The sequence below is a fragment of the Arachis hypogaea genome, chromosome 19 (genome assembly GCF_003086295.3).
Source record: "Arachis hypogaea cultivar Tifrunner chromosome 19, arahy.Tifrunner.gnm2.J5K5, whole genome shotgun sequence".
NCBI classification, from domain to species: domain Eukaryota; kingdom Viridiplantae; phylum Streptophyta; class Magnoliopsida; order Fabales; family Fabaceae; genus Arachis; species Arachis hypogaea.
The window spans coordinates 22,218,930-22,237,820 of NC_092054.1; the positions used below are offsets into that span (position 1 = coordinate 22,218,930).

Consider the following 18,891-nt stretch of genomic DNA (forward strand, 5'->3'; position numbering starts at 1 on the left):
CAGATCTTCCAGCTGAGCTTTCAGTTCAGCCATTTCTAAAGGTGACATCTTGTAAGGAGTAATTGAAATCGGACTGGCCCCAGGAACCAACTCAATTGCGAATTCCACTTCCCGGTTAGGTGGAAATTCATTAATATCATCCGGAAACACATCTGGAAATTCACATACAACCGGAATCTACTCTAAACTCTAATCATCACCTGATACTCCCGCAGTTAATAACATAATACTCTGACATTCAGTTCCAGAACAGTTTACTATCATAGAATTCAGATAGTAACTATTCACCACAACTGGTGCTTCTGACCCTTCCGGCAGAAACTGTACTGACGTTTCAGAACAATCAAGCAAAACATGATTCTTAGATAACTAACCTCCTGGTTATCTCAGCGCCACCTAGCTACAGGATATGTCGGGTTCCCTGCCACCAATACTGAGCTTCACCTTGCAACTGATAAGTTCCAAATTCAACCCATTGCTCTTCAGAAACCTGCTGTGCCTGTAACGCCCTTTCCATAGCCTAAATCTAATTATCTGCATCAGTGAGATTTGAGGTTCCCCTAAAATTCGGAGGGTGAACTTTCAGAAATGTAGCAAGTGTCATAGAACCGTCCTCCTCATTATTGTTCCCATGATTACTCTAATTTATCTGGTTACCCAGCACCTCAGCTGTTGCCTGCATAGCTGCAGCCATATTTTCCAGGGTAGCCATAAAGTCTACTGGATCAGTCCCTGCTAAGCCAGGAGTAGCGTTGCCTATCATATCTATACCTCACCCGTGACCGCGTCCGCGAGTCGACATATGGTCCTTATACACACTAAACAAGTGATATTAAGTTGATCAGTCTAAATATCACAGGTCTAATGCTTTAAGTCCCAAATGCATGCTCATAAACGTTTATGCTATATATATCAGTCAGATATCCTAATAGCACATAAACACATATACAGAGAATGAAAAGAAGCACAATCAGTCCGTCTTTCAGGCTCTATAGGAACGAACTGCTCTGATACCATAATGTAACACCCTACCACACAAAGCTTTACGCTTAAGTCGTAAAACAGAGGTCGTGTGGTATTACGACCTCTAAAATAAAACGAGTACATATAATAGCAAAAGAATTATAATATGCAAGGAGCCTTGAAGAATAGAGGAAACAAAAATCGCAAAATAAAAGCGCAACACTCGAGAAATGAGTTAACTTGCGTGCTAAGAAAACTACAGCTATCAAGTGTAAAGTAACCCAAAATAGGAACAGAGAGTCAATGATACAAAATAATGAGCTCCTGACTCAGCTTGCGAAGTCAAGACTGGCCGGAGAATATACATACATATATACATATATATACATATCCAAAACCCAAAACTTCATATACACAATCCTGCCTCTCCATAAACCTCTAAGAGAATAAAAAAGAACAAGTTATGCGGAGAAAAAACTAAATACACATATATACATCACTGTACAGCAAAATTACCCAGAACCACTTCGCTTCAAGAGTCCAGACGCCTAACGAGATGTCTCTCGATCTGCATCTGAAAAATAATAACGTAGTATGAAATGAGAACCGGAGGTTCTCAGTATGGTAAAGGTACCACACACATAATATATAAGGTCCTGGGAATGCCAAAGGCAATCCTAGAACGCCGACACTCAGATTGTAGAGCTTAAAGTATTAAATAGAAGCCATAAGAGGTGGTTTTCTAAGAATATTTAAACCTAACTTAACCTTAAATCTAAGTCCTATACTGCCATTCCTCCGTACCTCCAACTCCATCATGCATTTTCACAGACAAATAGACAAATAAAGGCAAACACAAGAAGGTTACAACTACTGCAGGTAACAAATACACATTTAGCATGGCAAATACAGATAGGCATACCCAATTAAAGCACAAGCAAGTAATTCAAGTAATATGCATATGATGCATGCCTGTCCTATGGCTGATGAGGCTCATCTGTCGGTTATCCAGCCAACCCGACAAGTCTGAATTGTCTTTAGACTGTCCCCCGATGTGCATCCCCAAGAGTCTATGCATAGATTTTTCTCAAATAATCAATATTGCTCAATGGGGGTAACATTCCCGGGAATTTATATAGTGCCCGATCACACTTACGTCGTAGGGTCAATAGAGTATCAAGTTTTCAACCTGGTACACGTGGTGGCAAGCCACGGCACTTAATCCAGGGAATCTCGTATCTCACATTATTCAAATTCATAAGCCATATAAATAATTCAATTATAATTCATCAATATTCACATCATTCTCAATCGCATCTCATTCATCATTATACGTCAATCATATTCAATCCTTATCCTTCATTATCACACCTCCCATTCCGTCCATCAATAGTTCCAATTCAAAATATAATTCATTCTTTTCCAAATGAATCAAACTTAAAACATGCTCATTTTCTTAATAACTCAAAATCAAACCATATAACCTTTGAATCTAAATCTTTTTAAATAATCATATAAACAAAACCTCTCATTTTTATAAAATTTCGGCAGCATCTCCTCTAAAACTCGGACTTTGCCACCCTTTTCGGGTCCAAACCTGCATTCTTTTCTATTCTACATACCCTTTCTCATCATCATAACAATCACCACAATAAATCTACCTCAGATCAACAATTATACTCATACAGTATTCAAATCCAACAACTAAAATTTAACTAAAAACCATAGTTCACAAATCCTATTACCACCAATCCAAATTGCCAACAATAATCCTCAGCAAGCTCCATATTTTTTCATCAATCATCATTCAACCAAACCAAAATATAGCCATATAATCAACAATTCAATCACGTATCCTTTCAAAGATCCAACTAGCAACCAATATCATCTTACAAATAAATCACCAAACCAAACCAAGCATATTCATCAACCCATTACTAAACATTAAATATACACCTGCATTCCAACTTATCCTATGGTCATCTAGCCTAAGTTTTCACAAAACATTATATATTAAATGCAAGAAACCTAAACCATACCTTGGTCGATTCCCACGTAACGATCAAGGCACTTTAATTATAATAAACACAGCCCTTCCAAAACAAATACAGCCCTTCTAGAATTCAATAAACACTAGGCTCAGCTTCCTCCAAGTTCCAATATCCACAAATTCCAAACTCCAATTATTTATTCATAACCTAATACACATTCATAACACATATATATCCAATTTAATACTCAAAGCTCAAATTTAATGAAAATGAAATAGAATTATCGTATCCTCACCTTACCCAAGCTTCACATAAGTAAGAGTGAACGTTTTTCTCAAGCTAATTGGATCCTAAAACATCAGAAATCAAAGAAATTCAACCTTCCCATTAAAAATTCGAAAATTGGGGGAAAAGAGTGGCTGAGAGTATTTAAGGGCTTACCTATGAAATTGTTCTGGTAGAAATGTAGAGCTCGACGCGGTGGACGTGTGGCTGCAAACGGTGCGGCGATCGGAGCTCGAACGGAGAAGTTACGGCAGATTGAAATTTGCCGTAGGGTTCGGGAACGTTTCTCTTCTCCCTGGAGCTTCAGCTGCGTTTCTGCTGAAATGAGGGAGAAGGAAGGCTTGGGTTCATTTAATGGGGCTGGTCCGGTTGGACCGACAGCCCGGTTCGGGTCCGGTTCGGTCCGTTCGGTCCAATTTTAGACCGTTTTCTTCGAAATTGGTGTCAAAATTCTCGTTTCGATGAGCTCTTTCCTAATTTGATATAATATTCATATTTTTAATCCTCCTTATTAAAAACTAATTTATTGACTAATTATCTACTAATTTAACCGGGATTTACAATAACAAGTTTTAGAATTTTGCCAATTAAAAGTTCATATCTGCCGCTAAATCTGCCGATAATTAGTAGCAGACGAAAAAATCTGCCGGTAATTAATTATCAGTGAGGTTTATACCGTTGAATTTATTCTAACAATAATTTTGACGGTAAATATATTACTAGCCATTTTTTTAGTAAATCTGCCAGTAAATCCAACGGTATCCGACGAATTTTTTATAATATCTCACATTGAAGAAAATGAAAAAAAATTAAAGGGTATAAAAAATAAAAAATACATAAATTTAATGTCTTAAAATTTTGGGTTAAACGTAGTGTCTTTTAATTTTGTATATTCTCACTTTATTTTGTGGTATATACATCTTCTATGTTAAAAAATAAATAAAATAAAAAATTGAGGGTTGAACCCTTCTTTTATTTGGTTTGATTTCATAGTTCATTCCTAAAAAATAAAACACAAGGAAAAAACTCCGCTTTTATTTTTATCATTAGTGAAGTCTAAAAGATAAAAAGATTAGGATTAGATTACATATTTTGGATGTATGTTGAACCTTTTTATTTATAGTATTTAAAGATGAACCATATATGTAAAAAGAATCCGAATAAATTTCTATAAAATTTAGGCAACATCGCCTACAAATATGATTCAAATTATATCTCTAGTAAGCCAACGTGTTCTTAGGAGAAGCGTTCTTGGTTCTTAGACCAGTTATAACTTTAGGTCCAAATTAAAAGTTGTGTATGTCACAACAAAAATGTCCAATGAAAAAGGATAAAGTGCTGTATGTTTTGCTCTTTAACATTTGTGTTAATCTTTAATTTCGTTCCTATTGATGGATATTTTGGAAAATGAATTCCAATCACCTTAAAACTCACCGACAAGTGGACCGGGTCGCATCAAGTAATAATAACTCACATGAGTGAGGTCGATCTCACAGAGATTAAAGGATTGAGCAATTTTAGTTAAGTGGTTGATTTAGTCAAGCGAATCAAGTGTTGGTTTGAATGGTTTGTAATTGACAAAAGTTAAATTTGCATGAAATTTAAAGGGAGAGGAAAGAATTGCAGTAAATTAAAGAGAACAGAAAGTAAAAGTGCTGAATCTTAAAGAACAAATAAATTAAATTGCAAAAACTTAAATTGCAAAAAATGTAAATAACTGAATCTTAAAGTGTAAAAAATGTAAATTGCTTGAATTATAAAGGGAATTGGGAGTTGAAATTGAAGAAATTAAACAAGTAGAAGTAAAAGATAATTAACAGAGAAGTAGAAGAAGAATTAAGATGCAGCAGATTTAAACAAGAAAAGGAAAATCACTTTGAAAACCAAACAGAAAATGAAATGTTTATCAATTGCAATGGTTCAAGAGAAGTCAAAGATCTCAGGGGTAGAAGAGACTAGAGAACAAGTCTAGATCTCAATCCTTCCTTGATCCAACCAAAAACAATTACAAAAGAAGTGGAAAAGTAAATTGCAGAAGAGTTAGAAGATGAAACCAGTAAATAGAATTTAGATTCAAATCACAATTTCTAGAATTATGCAGAAAAATGACAAAGAGATCTCAAGGTGAGATTGAAACAGAATTTCTTCAATTCTTCACCCAAGATCCAAGGCAAGAAGTAGAGAATGCAAAGGTAAGAACAAGGAAGAAGAGAGATCAATTCTCCTTCCCAATTCTCCAAAATAAACTCAGAGATCCCAAAATCAAAGAAAAGCTCTCAAAATTACAAGTTAAAATTCAAAGAGAAAAGTAAAAGTCCTATCTAAATCAAACTAGCTTCTATTTATACACTTCTTATTTTTGGATTTTTGAATTTGGAGTGGGCTTTTTAATTTGGTGAAGAATTGAATTTAAATTGAATTTTGGTCCAATTATGGCCCATGAGTGTTTGCTCCCAGTAGTGTGCTCTGCTCCTCGTGAGAGCACAGCATTGTGGCACTGGCTCGTGTCCTTGGCCCTTGGTAGCGTGCCAAGCTTGTGTGCATCAGGGTAGCGCTCTGCTCTCCTTGAGAGCGCAGCATCATGCTGCCTTGGAGCTTGTCTTGTGCGCACCAATCCTCCCTGGGCCGTGTCAATGTTGCGCGCATGTATCAAGGAGTAGGGGAAAGTAGCGCGCAGCTCTTGGTAAGAGCGTAGCACTCCTTTTACTTGGGTGAGGTCTCAAGTTCGAAACCTTGGGGAGACATTGCTGGCTCTTTTTGTTTGTGAAGGAAATCAAGCTAGCGCATGCCTTGAGTGGGGCGTCCTTGAGTTCGAAACCTGGGGGATGCATTTGGCTAATTTTGGCTTATTTTCCTTGGTGAGTAGTGCTTCCTTCCTTCCTTAGGTGCCTGGTTCGAATCTTGTGGCAAGCATTGGCAACCATTACCCTTGAATTTATTTTTGGGTGAAGCTCGATAATGCTCTTGACAAGAGCGGAGCATTATGCTTCTCCCCTTTCTTTCTTGGTTCAAAATAGTGCTCAGCTCTCAAGGGGAGCGCAGCATCCAAGCTTTTGCTTTCTTGGTTCATTGTTGTGCTCCTTTGGAGAGCATTGAGCTCTTGGAGAGAGCGCTGTGGCTTTCTTCCTTCATTGTACCACACTTCCTTGTTTCTTTTCCCACGTTTTTCTCTTCCTTGGGCCACGCTTCTTAGGCTACGCTTTCTTGTTTTTTTTCTTTTCTTCACCTACAAGTAATCAAAACAACCAATCAAAGTATCACCAAATTCACAAGGTTTATAAATCATCAAAAAACCAATTAAATTTAGCTTAAACCTCATGATTTAGTATCAATTAAAGGGTGGTTGATTGATTCAAGGAAACCATGCAATTTCACTCCAAATTACTTACTTACAATGTAAGAAAGTGTATAAAAACTAATGAAACAAGTAAAAAAATGCTTAAAAAATTAGCATAAGATGACTTATCATCACCTATTATTTAAAATATTTTATTTTTATTTTTAAATATTTTATTTTATTTAATTTTTTTTTCATGATAATTTTCTTCTGCATAGCAATAGAAATTATAATTATAATGGTTATAGTAATTTAAAAGTAAAAATAATAAAAAAATATAAGATATATAACAATAAAAGAAAAATATATATTTTTAGAAGAAAAATTTTAATTTTAGTCAAAAAACAAAAATAAAATAAAATAAAATATTTTAAATATTAGAGATAAAAATTACAACTTAACCAAAATGTTAAGATTTAAATAATACTTTATCCAATAAAAAAAATAATGACATCTGTGTTTATGGACATGGTGATGCGAAGATGTTGTGTTGTTGGCAAAGCGACAGTTTGCTGGTTTAAATGAAAAGAGCGAAGCACGCGCTCATGTAGATAATGATGCAAAGCTAAGCAGAGAACGTGAATAATGTATTATTGGAAAAATCATAAAAATGACAAGCATCCTCTTATTAAAAATTTAAGCGGCTCGAGATCATGAGACATTATGGTTTCATTATATAACTATTATTATGGAATGTATTGGTTTCCTACTTGCCTTGTTTCTTGGGTTTGCACGTTCCAAAATCTCCATATCATTCTCTCTAATCATCATATCATATAATACTAAGTTTCTTAGCATATATTTCGTTAATGTAAATTAATTTAATTATGTGTAGCGCTAGCACAAGGAAGATATATACCTCATCTGCCAAGTTGGGAAGGTATGTTCTCTAGGAACTACTCAAATGAAGATGCAAAAAACATCTTTTTATGAAGATGCTTTGTATAAAAGTGTGATTTATTAATTTGGCCACACTTCAAATAAAAACAACACTTTTATAACATATCAAAATCTAACCCTACAATCCATCATCTAAGGGTCAAAAAGAAAAATTATCACATGAAGACAATTATAATATCTTCATGGAAGTACCCACCATGTTCTCTATCTGTAATCTGTTGTAGGAAATATATAATATAATAATATGATAAAAACCTATGTGGTTTCAGTTTTACGTAAAATTGATAGTTGAGAATTATTAAATAATTTAACTAATTTGATTATATTTTTAAAAATATTATTTGTATATTAAAATTAACTACTAATGTATTTGTGTATAAATATATGTGTGGCTTAATTTATTTTTAATGTATATTTATATTCTAACATATATTTTATACTGGTAGCTGACTTTAATAACTAATTTTGGTATATATATAGTATTATCTTTAAATTTTTATCTAACAATTCTTGTTATCAAATTTAGGTAAAGTTGACTGCACATGAATTTTCGCCAAATAATAGAACGGTTCGGATCATGTTGCAGGTATTCCACTCCAAGCTAAGTTATGAGGATGTTAACTTCAACTTTTCCCAATTGATCGTCCTATTTGACTTTACATTATATTCCGCCATGAAAATTCCTCGCTTGTTGGTTAATTAAGGGTAGCCTAAAAGATGATAATACAGCATCACTTTCGTTTTCTTTTAACCTTCGATGATGTGGCCAATCAGGCCAAAACCATGAGCTTTGCTGTTTTATACATTTAAATATGGCTAAAGTTTTGATGAGTCAAATTTAATTTGTGAATGCTAAATATTAGAATTGAGACCGACTATTCTTAACTCAATTCAAAAATTAATTTATGAGACGAAAGATGTGTTATATTTATGAATTTTTTAAAGATTTTATTCTTAAGAGACATAGAATTTAGAATAAATTAATAATATATTATTTTTATATTTAAAAATAATTATCTAAAATGTAAATATTTGTAAGTAGATGATCCAATAAAAATGGATCGAATATTCTAATATCATGTTAGAGTTTAAAAATATTAAATTAAATCTCAAAAATTAGTTCATTATAGAGTGAGAGATGTCTCATATTTATATACTTTTTTAAAATTTTATTTTTAGTAGATATAAAAAACATAATACTAAATAGTAAATGCTAATTAAAATAACTAGTGTAGGTTTAATCGATATTGATTTTTTTTTTCCAAAATTTATTAACATATAATAAAAATAGTTTTAGTAAATATTTTTGTAGTTGTTATTAAAATAAAACGATTATGTTATATGTACATTAAAATTAGTTATTAGTATAAAATATATATTAAAATATTAAATACACATTAATATATATATATATATATATAATAACTAATTTTAATGGTTAATTTTAGTGTACAAATAATATTTAAAAAAAAAATTACACAATTTTCTTCCGTGTATATAAAAGAATGGAATATTTAGTAGATTGGTCTTTTACTTCATATTTGCTACAACGAGCACTAAGTTGGCATGTTTCTTTTTTCATTCTTATGGGATCTTTTTTAGTATATTTAATTATTTATTATTAGAAATAAAAAATTAATCAATAAAATAATCTCCAAAAAGTATATCTTTTGTTGTTTTTTATTTTATTTCAAAATTATCAAGTTTCTTAATCGATTTCAAGTCATGTCAGATTTTGATAGACAAACTAAAATCTAGTCAAATACTTTATAACAGAATGCACATCAAGTTGGGGCTAATTAACTACATTGCAAACTCAACCTGTTAAAGATGAATTAAGTGTGTTCCTCGACGCCTATCTACAACGAATATTCCACTGAAAATTATGATGGTTGGTGTTACAAATTTCTTAAGTACAGGATAGTTACAGTTTGTTAAAATCAGACACATTAATTCTTACTCATAACAATTAGTCACTAAATGTGATTGAGAATTTGACTCTTTGTCTGGCAAAATGTTCTGATGATGATAGTGACTAATTTAGCTAAATATGTACCATGCATTCAACACTTTTAACATATAATTTGCTATGTTAATTATATATTTGACGGTGATATAATTTTTTATTTTTATTTTTAAATTTGAGCTTTTTGAAGTCTGAAGTATTTAAAAAATGTTCATAAAAAGTTCTACTCTCGTATAATTTGATAATTAAATTAATTACTGGAAAGCTATTTTATTTCAATATGATGAAATCACACGTGTTGTATAAGTTATTCTTAAAATTGAAAATATATTTATAAAAAAATAATATATATTTCGGTGAAGCCATTTATCAAAATGTTTTATTAATGTATATCAAATTTTTAATGGTCTAAAATTAAAAGTTTGATAGGTTTTATAAGTTAAGTATGACTGTATGAGATAACTTTTACTTCTTCATTATAAGAGATATATTGAATAGCGACGGTCTTTTTGAGGAATAGCAGCATATCATCGGTTTGGTAAATGTTGTGATTTAGGGCGCAGGTATTTGATTTTGCGACAATTTTTAAGAATCACTGGTATAACCGCTGCTAATCAAGGTGGTTGATTTTGCGGTGGTCTATAACTACCGCTATTTTAGTAAGTGCATTTAAAAAATAATTTGCAACGGTTACACAACTACCGCAATTTTATGTGAGTTTTTTAAAAATATTGCGACGATTTTGAACTGCTGCAATTTCATACACGAGCTTTAAAACAAAGGCTGACTAACTAGGACGATGACACTAGGACGGATGGGTAGCCACGCGACGCCACAACGACATGGACGTGTACGGCAGAGGGAAGAACAATGGTTTCACGCCCTTCCACTTTCCTTTTGCACGTAGGAGCTACACGGCGGAGGGAGCATATCAGTGACTGAAAAGACGTAGCAGCTGGAACTAATGGAGGTAGCTACACGACGGCAAAGATTTACAGAGCGTGTGATTTGCGCCTTTGATCCCTTTGAGTTTTTGTCAAAACGAGAAAATTAGTTCTCGATTATTAAAGGCGAGAGTTTTTTATTCAAACCAACAAAATGCTATTGTAGCGGTTAGGACCCAAACCACCGCTATCTTGATCAATTTGTAGCAAAGCTAAAAAACATTAGCAGAACAACCGCTATCCCACTAATTCGCAGCGATTTAGGAAAGTGACCGGTAATATTCTGTCGCAATTTTCTGTGTTTTTTGTAGTGTTGAGTTAGCTTATGGCAGGAATAAGTTAGATTCACTTAATTTTTTATATGATATAAAAGATAATTAAAAATTATTATTGGACTACCCTCACACCACACAAAAATTCAACTCGGCTTTAAATTTTAGAGTAATTACCCAAATTAGTCCCTGAGAATTTTAAAAGCAGACATTTTAGTCCCCGAAAAAAATTAATACACAAAAACACCCCCAAAAATTTTCTCCGGCGGACAATTCAGTCCCTGCCTTGATTTCTCCGTTTGTGACTGACGAAAAATGATGAAGTGGCATGTCTGAAGGCCACGTGGACTGCTACGTGTCAGGTGACGCGGCTGGAAAAATTAGTCCCTATTCTCGTCAGCAGAACGGCGTCGTTTTTCGCGTTTGAGAGGAATATAAAAAGTCTCTCTTCATTTCATATGAAGGTAACCCTAACCCCCACCTTTGTTAAGTTTTTTACAGAGAATACCATACCTTGTTGGAGCGTTCATCTTCTACATCATCTCCCACATCATTTTTCATATCACCATCGTGACGACGTTGATAAAATTCTGCATTCTGTTACCATTTGTAACGCCTCATGCTCAAATCCAGAAGCACGGAATCGCGTATAAGAGTGACAAGGACCACTCGAGACTTGCATTGAAGAAGGTAAGAATGTATTATATTCTTATTCTCTGTTGGAAAAACTAATTTAGATTTACTGATCATTTTTTGGGTTGGGGTATAGAGCACAAAACGTGCTATGGCATTGTTTGCTAGTTCTAATTTTGTTTTTGCATGTATGTTCCCTCACAATTGCTCAGTAGTATACAATGTTGTTAGTTTTTATGGTGTTAAAGGTAGATTTTTTATTTTTGTTTTTCCTTTATGGCATTTGTCAGAATTTAGGGTTATATGATTATGTTTGTTAATCATTAAACGTGTTGTTCTTGCAGAGAAATGGAGAAATTTGTGGTTCCTGTTTTTCACCATGGTGAAAATTTTGTTAGGGATAACAAAGGAGTTTTTCTATATCTGGATGAAAAAGTTGAGAAATTTTCTAAGATGGATGTTGATCTTATCTGTTTCTTTGACCTACAAACCCTATTCAAAGAGTTAGGCTATTTGAACTACACTACTATGTATTGGTATGATGTTATGGCTGCTGACTTTGAGAGTGGACTGCACCCAATAAAAGGAGAATTGGAGATTAATCAGTTGTGCGAGAACATACAAAAGAACAAGGGGACTGATGAGTTTCATTTGTATTTTGATCACCCGATAATGGTTACTTCACTTGAGGATATCGACTTGGACTTTGAGGGTGATGCAGATGCGGAGGAGGAATCTAGTGATGATGATAGGTATGAAACCACCGAGGACGAACCATATAAACCGCCCCCTCCAGGATTTGAAGATGAAAGCAGTGACTCTGACTATGTGATTGTCAAGAAAAAGAGTAGTAAAACTGGGAAAAAATCAGAGAGTGGTATGGAGAAGAAGAAGTCAAAGGTTGACAAGAAACAAACAAGTGGGCCTAGCTCAATTAGGCCAAGTGTTAATGGCCCAAAATCTGCAAGGACAAAAACTGAAGGACCAAGTGGTTCTTGATCAAAATCTGGTGGCCCAAAGGGTAGTAGGCCAGCTGGTGTTGGGTCCAATTTTATGTCCCCAGGCAATGTTAGACACATGAATACTAGTCCAACTTCATCACAGGCTCCAGTGCCAAATTCTGATGGTACTGGAAAGAAGTGACGAGAAACTGCTCCATGCTTGTTCTCGTTTTGGATGAACTTTAACATTTAGGAGAAAATTATAGTCTTTTGTGTTGAGAAACAACTTTATGCTTGTTCTTTTTTTGGATGAATTTCGAAATTTAGGATAAAACTCTAGTCTTTTGTGCTAAGAAATAGTACCATGGCTGTTTTTTTCTTGGATGAACTTCGAATTCAGGATAAAACTTTAATATTCAGTGTCGTGGTCATGCTAATGCCTTCCACGAAATTGGCATATATCTTTTCTATTGTTATGTTGTTATTTTTCATGGATTTGTGCAGTTAAATGTATGTGACTAAGTATGTTTTTAATTATGGTACTCCAGGGTGTCTTTTCTTAATTCATGTGTTCGTTCATTGATTAGTTAACTGTGATAGCTAATTAGAAAATACCCTTTTGATTTATATTTGTTTCTGAACATAATAATGCAGCTACTCCTATGAAATTCAACACAAATGCCCTCAAAATTCACCAAAAAATGCATAATATGCACAATACTTTGATTTCATTCATAAATTCAGAATAAACATACAAATCTAAACTTTTGCAGAGCAATTAAACACAACTACATAAATTAACACAATAAACCCAGCCGATAAGTATAGATTAAAGCAAATATTTTTCCAGTCTTTCTTCACAATTGTATTTTGATTGTTCTCTAACGCACCCACCCTATCTTGCAGCTCCAACAAAGTCTCTCGGAAATCACCCACCAAGTCATTAGCAACAGCAACTTCTTTCAACCCAACATTCTTTCCATTCAGGTCAAAAACCATGTCAACCCATACAAAGAATTTGCAGTAGGATAGTTTTTCCTGTAACATCCAAACCCTCAATGTGTTAACAAGATTCTAAATGATTTTAGTCCAATAACAGAATCGGTAATTACCTTATACCTTGGACACCCGAAGAACAACCTTCCTGAATTCTCGACAGTACCGGATTTGGAGATAATTGCATAGAGACCACATAAGCATTTCGGGTGTTGTCCCTTATTTAAACTCAGATTTTCACCGCCCCCATGGACGAACCTCCCTCCGCGGCAGCTAGAAGCGGCTGAGCCTCCTGCGCTACTTGCCATTTGGGACACGCTCAATTTCAGAATACGAGGAGGGCGCCACGGTAGGTTTTTGATTTATAAAGAAGAAATATGAGGGACACCACAGTTACAAACAACGTCGTTCTGCTAACGAGGATGATGTGGGAGATGATGTAGAAGATGAACGCTCCAACAAGATATGATTTTCTCTGTAAAAAACTGAACAAAGGTAGGGTTAAGGCCTTTTACCTTCAATATATTTAAATTATTTAAATTATTTTTTCAATAAAAAAAATTTTTCAAATTATTTTTTAAAATTTTAAATGTCATCAACAAAAAGTTTTATATTTGTTAAAAAAAAATTAGTGACTTAAAAATTTTACTTTTTGTTATCGAAAGGGTAAATATGAAAGTTTAACATTGTTTATCCATCCCTTTTCAGTTTTCATCGCAGTAATAAAAAGAAAAAATTTATATAAATCCCACACCTATTTTTTTATTTTTCACCCATTTTCCACTCTAATCCAAACAAAGAAAAATGAGCTTTTCCATCTATTTTCTCCCCTTTCATTTTTCTTCCTTCCAAAATCAGTTGTTCCAAATATTGTGTTAAAGTCATTTTCCATAACATATGCTACTGTTGTGTTCCCTGGTTATTATGAATCTTATGTTATGACAACGTTTAAGAATATCTCAAACATGTAGTTGTCGTTCTTGTTGTATCTTTCACCTTCATATAACTAATACAAAAAAGCTCAGCTCAACACCGTTCCAAACTGGGAAGGAGCAACAAAGACAATGCTCCACATGTATAAGTTCCTGTTTTCCAAGAGCAGACTTTAATAATCACGGACACTAGTTACGCTCACTAAAATTTTAGTATTTAGGTTAGTTAATATTAGTATTTAGGTTTATTATTATTTTTCAGTTTTAATAATTATATAAGAAATTAATTTTAAGTTATTAAATTGGGAGAATAAATTATAGAGTAGTGGAACAATTGAGTTAAAAAGAAATTGCTATATGTATCATTTTTTATATTTTTTTATAATATTTTTATTTCAAATATTAAAAATGGTTGATAAAAATTAAAAAGATTATATATAAATTAAAAATCAATATCAAATCAATCATTATTTATTTATGCACAAATACATATAGTGTTTAATTCATTTTTAATAAATATTTTGTATTTTAATATATATTTTATACAAATAACTTATTTAATAACTATTTTTTTAAAAAATATCTTTTATACATAAAAAAATATTCAAAAAATAATAGAAATATAGTATAATTTGTCCTGTGAGAAATTGGACCCTCCGAACTCAACTAACACCCAAAAATAAGTAAATAACGAATTCAGAAGAAGGTGGGCATGGGCATGTAGAGTTTAAGGAGTGACTGTAGCATCAGTGGCCTCCTCTAAACCCTGACCGCATTTACTATCTCCTCTTTCATCCAAATAAATTCAGCTTCTCTTCCCCGCCAGCACCATTCATTTCATGCCATCAACATTCAATTCAAAGTCCCACGTGCCCCTCACGTGCCCTCACCCCAACCCCTCCCTCCTTCCTCCCTCCATGCATACCTTGAGACGCCATTTATTTATTCTTTTCCCTTTTATATATTCTCATTATCCTTCTTTCTCTCTCTCATCATAATAATACTTACCATGGCTTCTCCTCCTCCCTTATCACTAGACGTCGTCGGATCAGACACCGTTACAACAACAGTTTCTAGCTCAAGCACAACGCCACCACGCCGTTCATCTCCGTTACAGAACCTCAGCCCAAGCATCCTCATCATCGTAACGGTTCTTGCCGTCACCGTTATAGTCTCCCTTGCACTCTGTTTCCTCCTCCGCCACATCAACCGCCGCTGCCTACGCCGTCTCTCTCGTTTCTCAGCCACGCCATCTTCCTCCGCCACGCCAATCTTCACCTCCAGCCGCCGAATCTCGCCGGAAGTCCCTCAAAACTCTTCCACTTCCTACTCTTACATCATCGACTCCCTACCGCTTTTCACCTTCTCCTCCGTCACTCGCCGCTCCTCCGCCGCCGACTGCGCCGTTTGCCTCTCGAAGTTCCGTAACGACGATCTCCTCCGCCTCCTACCTATCTGCTGCCACGCCTTCCACGCCGAATGCATTGACACCTGGCTTCAGTCCAACCTCTCCTGCCCGCTCTGCCGATCCGCCATTGTCGCCACCGAATCGGACCTCGGCAAGGTCGTCCGCTCGTCTTCCTCCACCTCCGGCAGTGACAGTTTCCGCCTCGAGATAGGGAACGTGAGCCGCCGCGGCACCGCGCCCGATGGCTCCGCCGCAGTTTCTGGCGAATCCCGCGCCGGAGGCGCTAGGTCTAGGTCATACTCCATTGGATCGTTCGAGTATTTCGTGGATGAAGATTCGGAAGTTCCATTCAGCCACGCTCATCGAAGAAGCACGTCTGATCAGAAGGACATTCCGGCGTCGGCGGAGGCTCCGGCGAGTCAGCATGAAGCGAATCTCGCCGGCGAGGTTGGCGGCGTAAGGAGCTGGCTGAAGGAGTACATGGATAGAGTCTCAGCTTCTATATCGACACGAACGGCGTCGTTTCGAAGTTCTGGAAGGTTCTTCAGCGGTACTGGTGGGAGTAGTCGCCGAAGCGACGTCGTTCCAGTCGTAGCTGCAGAATATGACATTGAAGGTAACAGAATTGGTGAAGAGATCACCGAAATGTTTCGCTGGCTCTCAGGGGTATGACAGTAAATTTCAAAAATTAAAATGATGAATATATAGTTTAGTTGTTTAACTAGGGGAACAATTTCTAAATTTTGATATTTTTTATTTTTTTAAAACAAAAATTAATCTTTTTTCAATATTTGTTTATTACTAGCTTCCATTATTCTTGTTTGTGTCTAATAATCTAATTTTGTTTGATTTGGAACTTCTGGACAAAATCCATTGATGTAACTATAAATCCATGTAGAATTGTAGATAATATGGGCTTATATAGCTTGGAATTGAATAATGGTAATATTTTGGGCACAAGTATGATAGTGTGGTCATAATATAAAGATGAATACGATGCATCATTCAATTGACTTTTTGAAATTAAAATATTCATCAATTGTGTTCATGGAAGATGCATACATCAGACATGCTTGATATGCAAATTTGCAAATCAAAATTAATCATCAAATTAATTATTGTATATAATATATGTTATTTAATTTATTTTTAATATATATTTTATATTTTAAAATATATTTTACATTAATAATTTATTTAATAGTTGATTTTGTATCGATAATGCTAAAAAAACGAAAGAAAATAGCAAAAATTTATCTTATTTAATATTTATTAATTATTATAAAATTAATTAATATTAAATAAAATAAATTTTGATTATTTTTTATTAATTTATTTTAGTTACCAAATTTCTGATTTTATATATATATACACATCATTGTTTATATGCAAATTAGTTTGGTTAAATATGATTTAGCGTTATTTATACATTCCTTAGTCAATTCAGTTATGTTTCAAATAACTTATTTATTGAGTACAACAACAAAACAAAATCATTTAACATTTCGGAAACCAAGTTGGGTTGGTCTAGTGGTTAGCTCACTAGTCCGCTTAAGCAAGTGTCGGGGGTTCGAATCCCGCCTTGTGCATGCAGCAACTCATTGGCCAGCGGCAAACCCTTAAATGGAGCTCAGTACCGCGACGGATTAGTCCTTGGCCTGTCGGGTTGGGGGATACCGTGGGAAACCTAACATTTCGGTTTTCAAAAAATCATCTTTAATTGGTAATTAGTGATAGGTCTTTACTCTTTACTACCAAATTTAATAAGGATACTTGTTGATAAACTAAAGTAGAAATTCTTTTGTCAGATAAATAAATTTTTATGCAGTTAACATTCTTAGGAACTTTCAAACATTTGTGATTTTTGATTTTCAACAAGTTTCATCAGAATACAAATCAAAGTAATTGTAAACAAAAGCTTTAAAACAATTGAATTTATTTATTTTATTATATCTTTATAATGGAAATTTTTTGTCAGTAATCTGAATAAAGTAAAATATACGATTTATAAAAAAATTTCGAGTGTTATTTAGAGATATAGATCTCTTAAAGAAAAAGTTCACTTTCTTAAAATATTCATATTGTGATCTGTTTAGGAATATTTCATATAGTGTATATATTATTGGTAACGTTTCTTGTGCAGATGAATGATAGTCTTTAGCCATTATTATCGGATTGAATCGTTGTTATTAAAAATATTTGGTCCTATATTATATATAGCAGAAAAAAAAGAAAACAATCTTTGGCCTTTGCAAATTATCCTCTCTTATTTATTTATTTATTAATGACCTGTTTGAAAATTTTTAAATGATATAAAATTAAATTGAATTGAATTCTATCAAAAATTGAATTCTAGTCAAAATTAAATTGAATTTTAGTGTGTGAAATAAATTAATAAAATTATAAAATTGAATTAAAATTCAGTATTTAAAATATTTATCAAATGAATTAAAATTTTATAATGAACAATTTTATCCTTAACATCATATTTTAAATAATAAAAATATTTATTTATTAAATTATATAAAATAATTATAAAAATATATTTTTTAATTAAAATTTGTTCACTTTTTTAAAAAAAATTAGATTAATTTAAAAATAATAAATTTAAAAAACATTGTAATTAATTAAAAAAATTAAATGGTTAATTCCAACGATAAGCCAACAACAAAAAACAAATATAAATTCTTAAAAACTAACTTGTTGACATACTAAGTAAAAAAAAGCTAATTATTAATAGCAAATTATAACAACTAATTTATGTTATTAAAATAGAATAAAATTATGCTATTTTTTGCCAGTATTATGAAGGTAGTGAAAAAAGAGGATGTGTGTTAAAAAATAAAAGACATTAAAAAAGAATGAGTATAAAAAGTAAAAAAAAAAATTAAATTATACAAATATTTTAGACGTTTTAAATTTTAAGTAAAATCTTAATAGAATGAAATTTTAAATAAAATCTATTTGAATTAAAATTAATTTTAAAAAAATAAATTGAATTTTATCTAAATTAATATAATTATTTTATTTTAAACACTAAAATTAAATTAAATTTATATGGAAATCGAATTTCAAGAGTTTCCAAAAACCCTGTAAAAGAAAAAAGACATGCCTTGTTCGGTGATTTATGATCTTATTGTCACGGCCTTGGACACACTCCAACGCTACCGTGCCGGCACTCGGACTTACTCAACCTCTTGAGCTAAGACTCTGGAAGGTCATAGAGTATTCTAGAAGAGTGTAGATGTATATAGAAGTATAAAGAGTGATATGGAATAATCTAGAAACATTTAGAGAGTTGTGGTAGGATAGATATTTGTAAA

At 33.3% G+C, this 18,891-nt stretch overlaps 1 protein-coding gene and 1 long non-coding RNA gene across 2 annotated transcripts; one reads left to right on the plus strand and one right to left on the minus strand.

The window, feature by feature from the left end:
* Positions 1-1,249: 1,249 nt before the first annotated feature.
* Positions 1,250-3,545, minus strand: LOC140182021 (uncharacterized). Its single transcript, XR_011877823.1, has 4 exons — positions 3,396-3,545; positions 3,250-3,304; positions 3,003-3,161; positions 1,250-1,537 (listed from the first exon to the last, which is right to left on the minus strand). It is a non-coding gene; the product is annotated as an uncharacterized lncRNA (long non-coding RNA).
* Positions 3,546-15,016: 11,471 nt separating this feature from the next.
* LOC112780047 (E3 ubiquitin-protein ligase ATL4-like) lies at positions 15,017-16,528 on the plus strand. Its single transcript, XM_025824394.3, has one exon. The coding sequence runs from the start codon at positions 15,170-15,172 to the stop codon at positions 16,238-16,240; it is 1,071 nt and encodes a 356-aa protein (XP_025680179.1). The 5' UTR covers positions 15,017-15,169; the 3' UTR covers positions 16,241-16,528.
* The last annotated feature ends 2,363 nt before the right edge of the window (positions 16,529-18,891 follow it).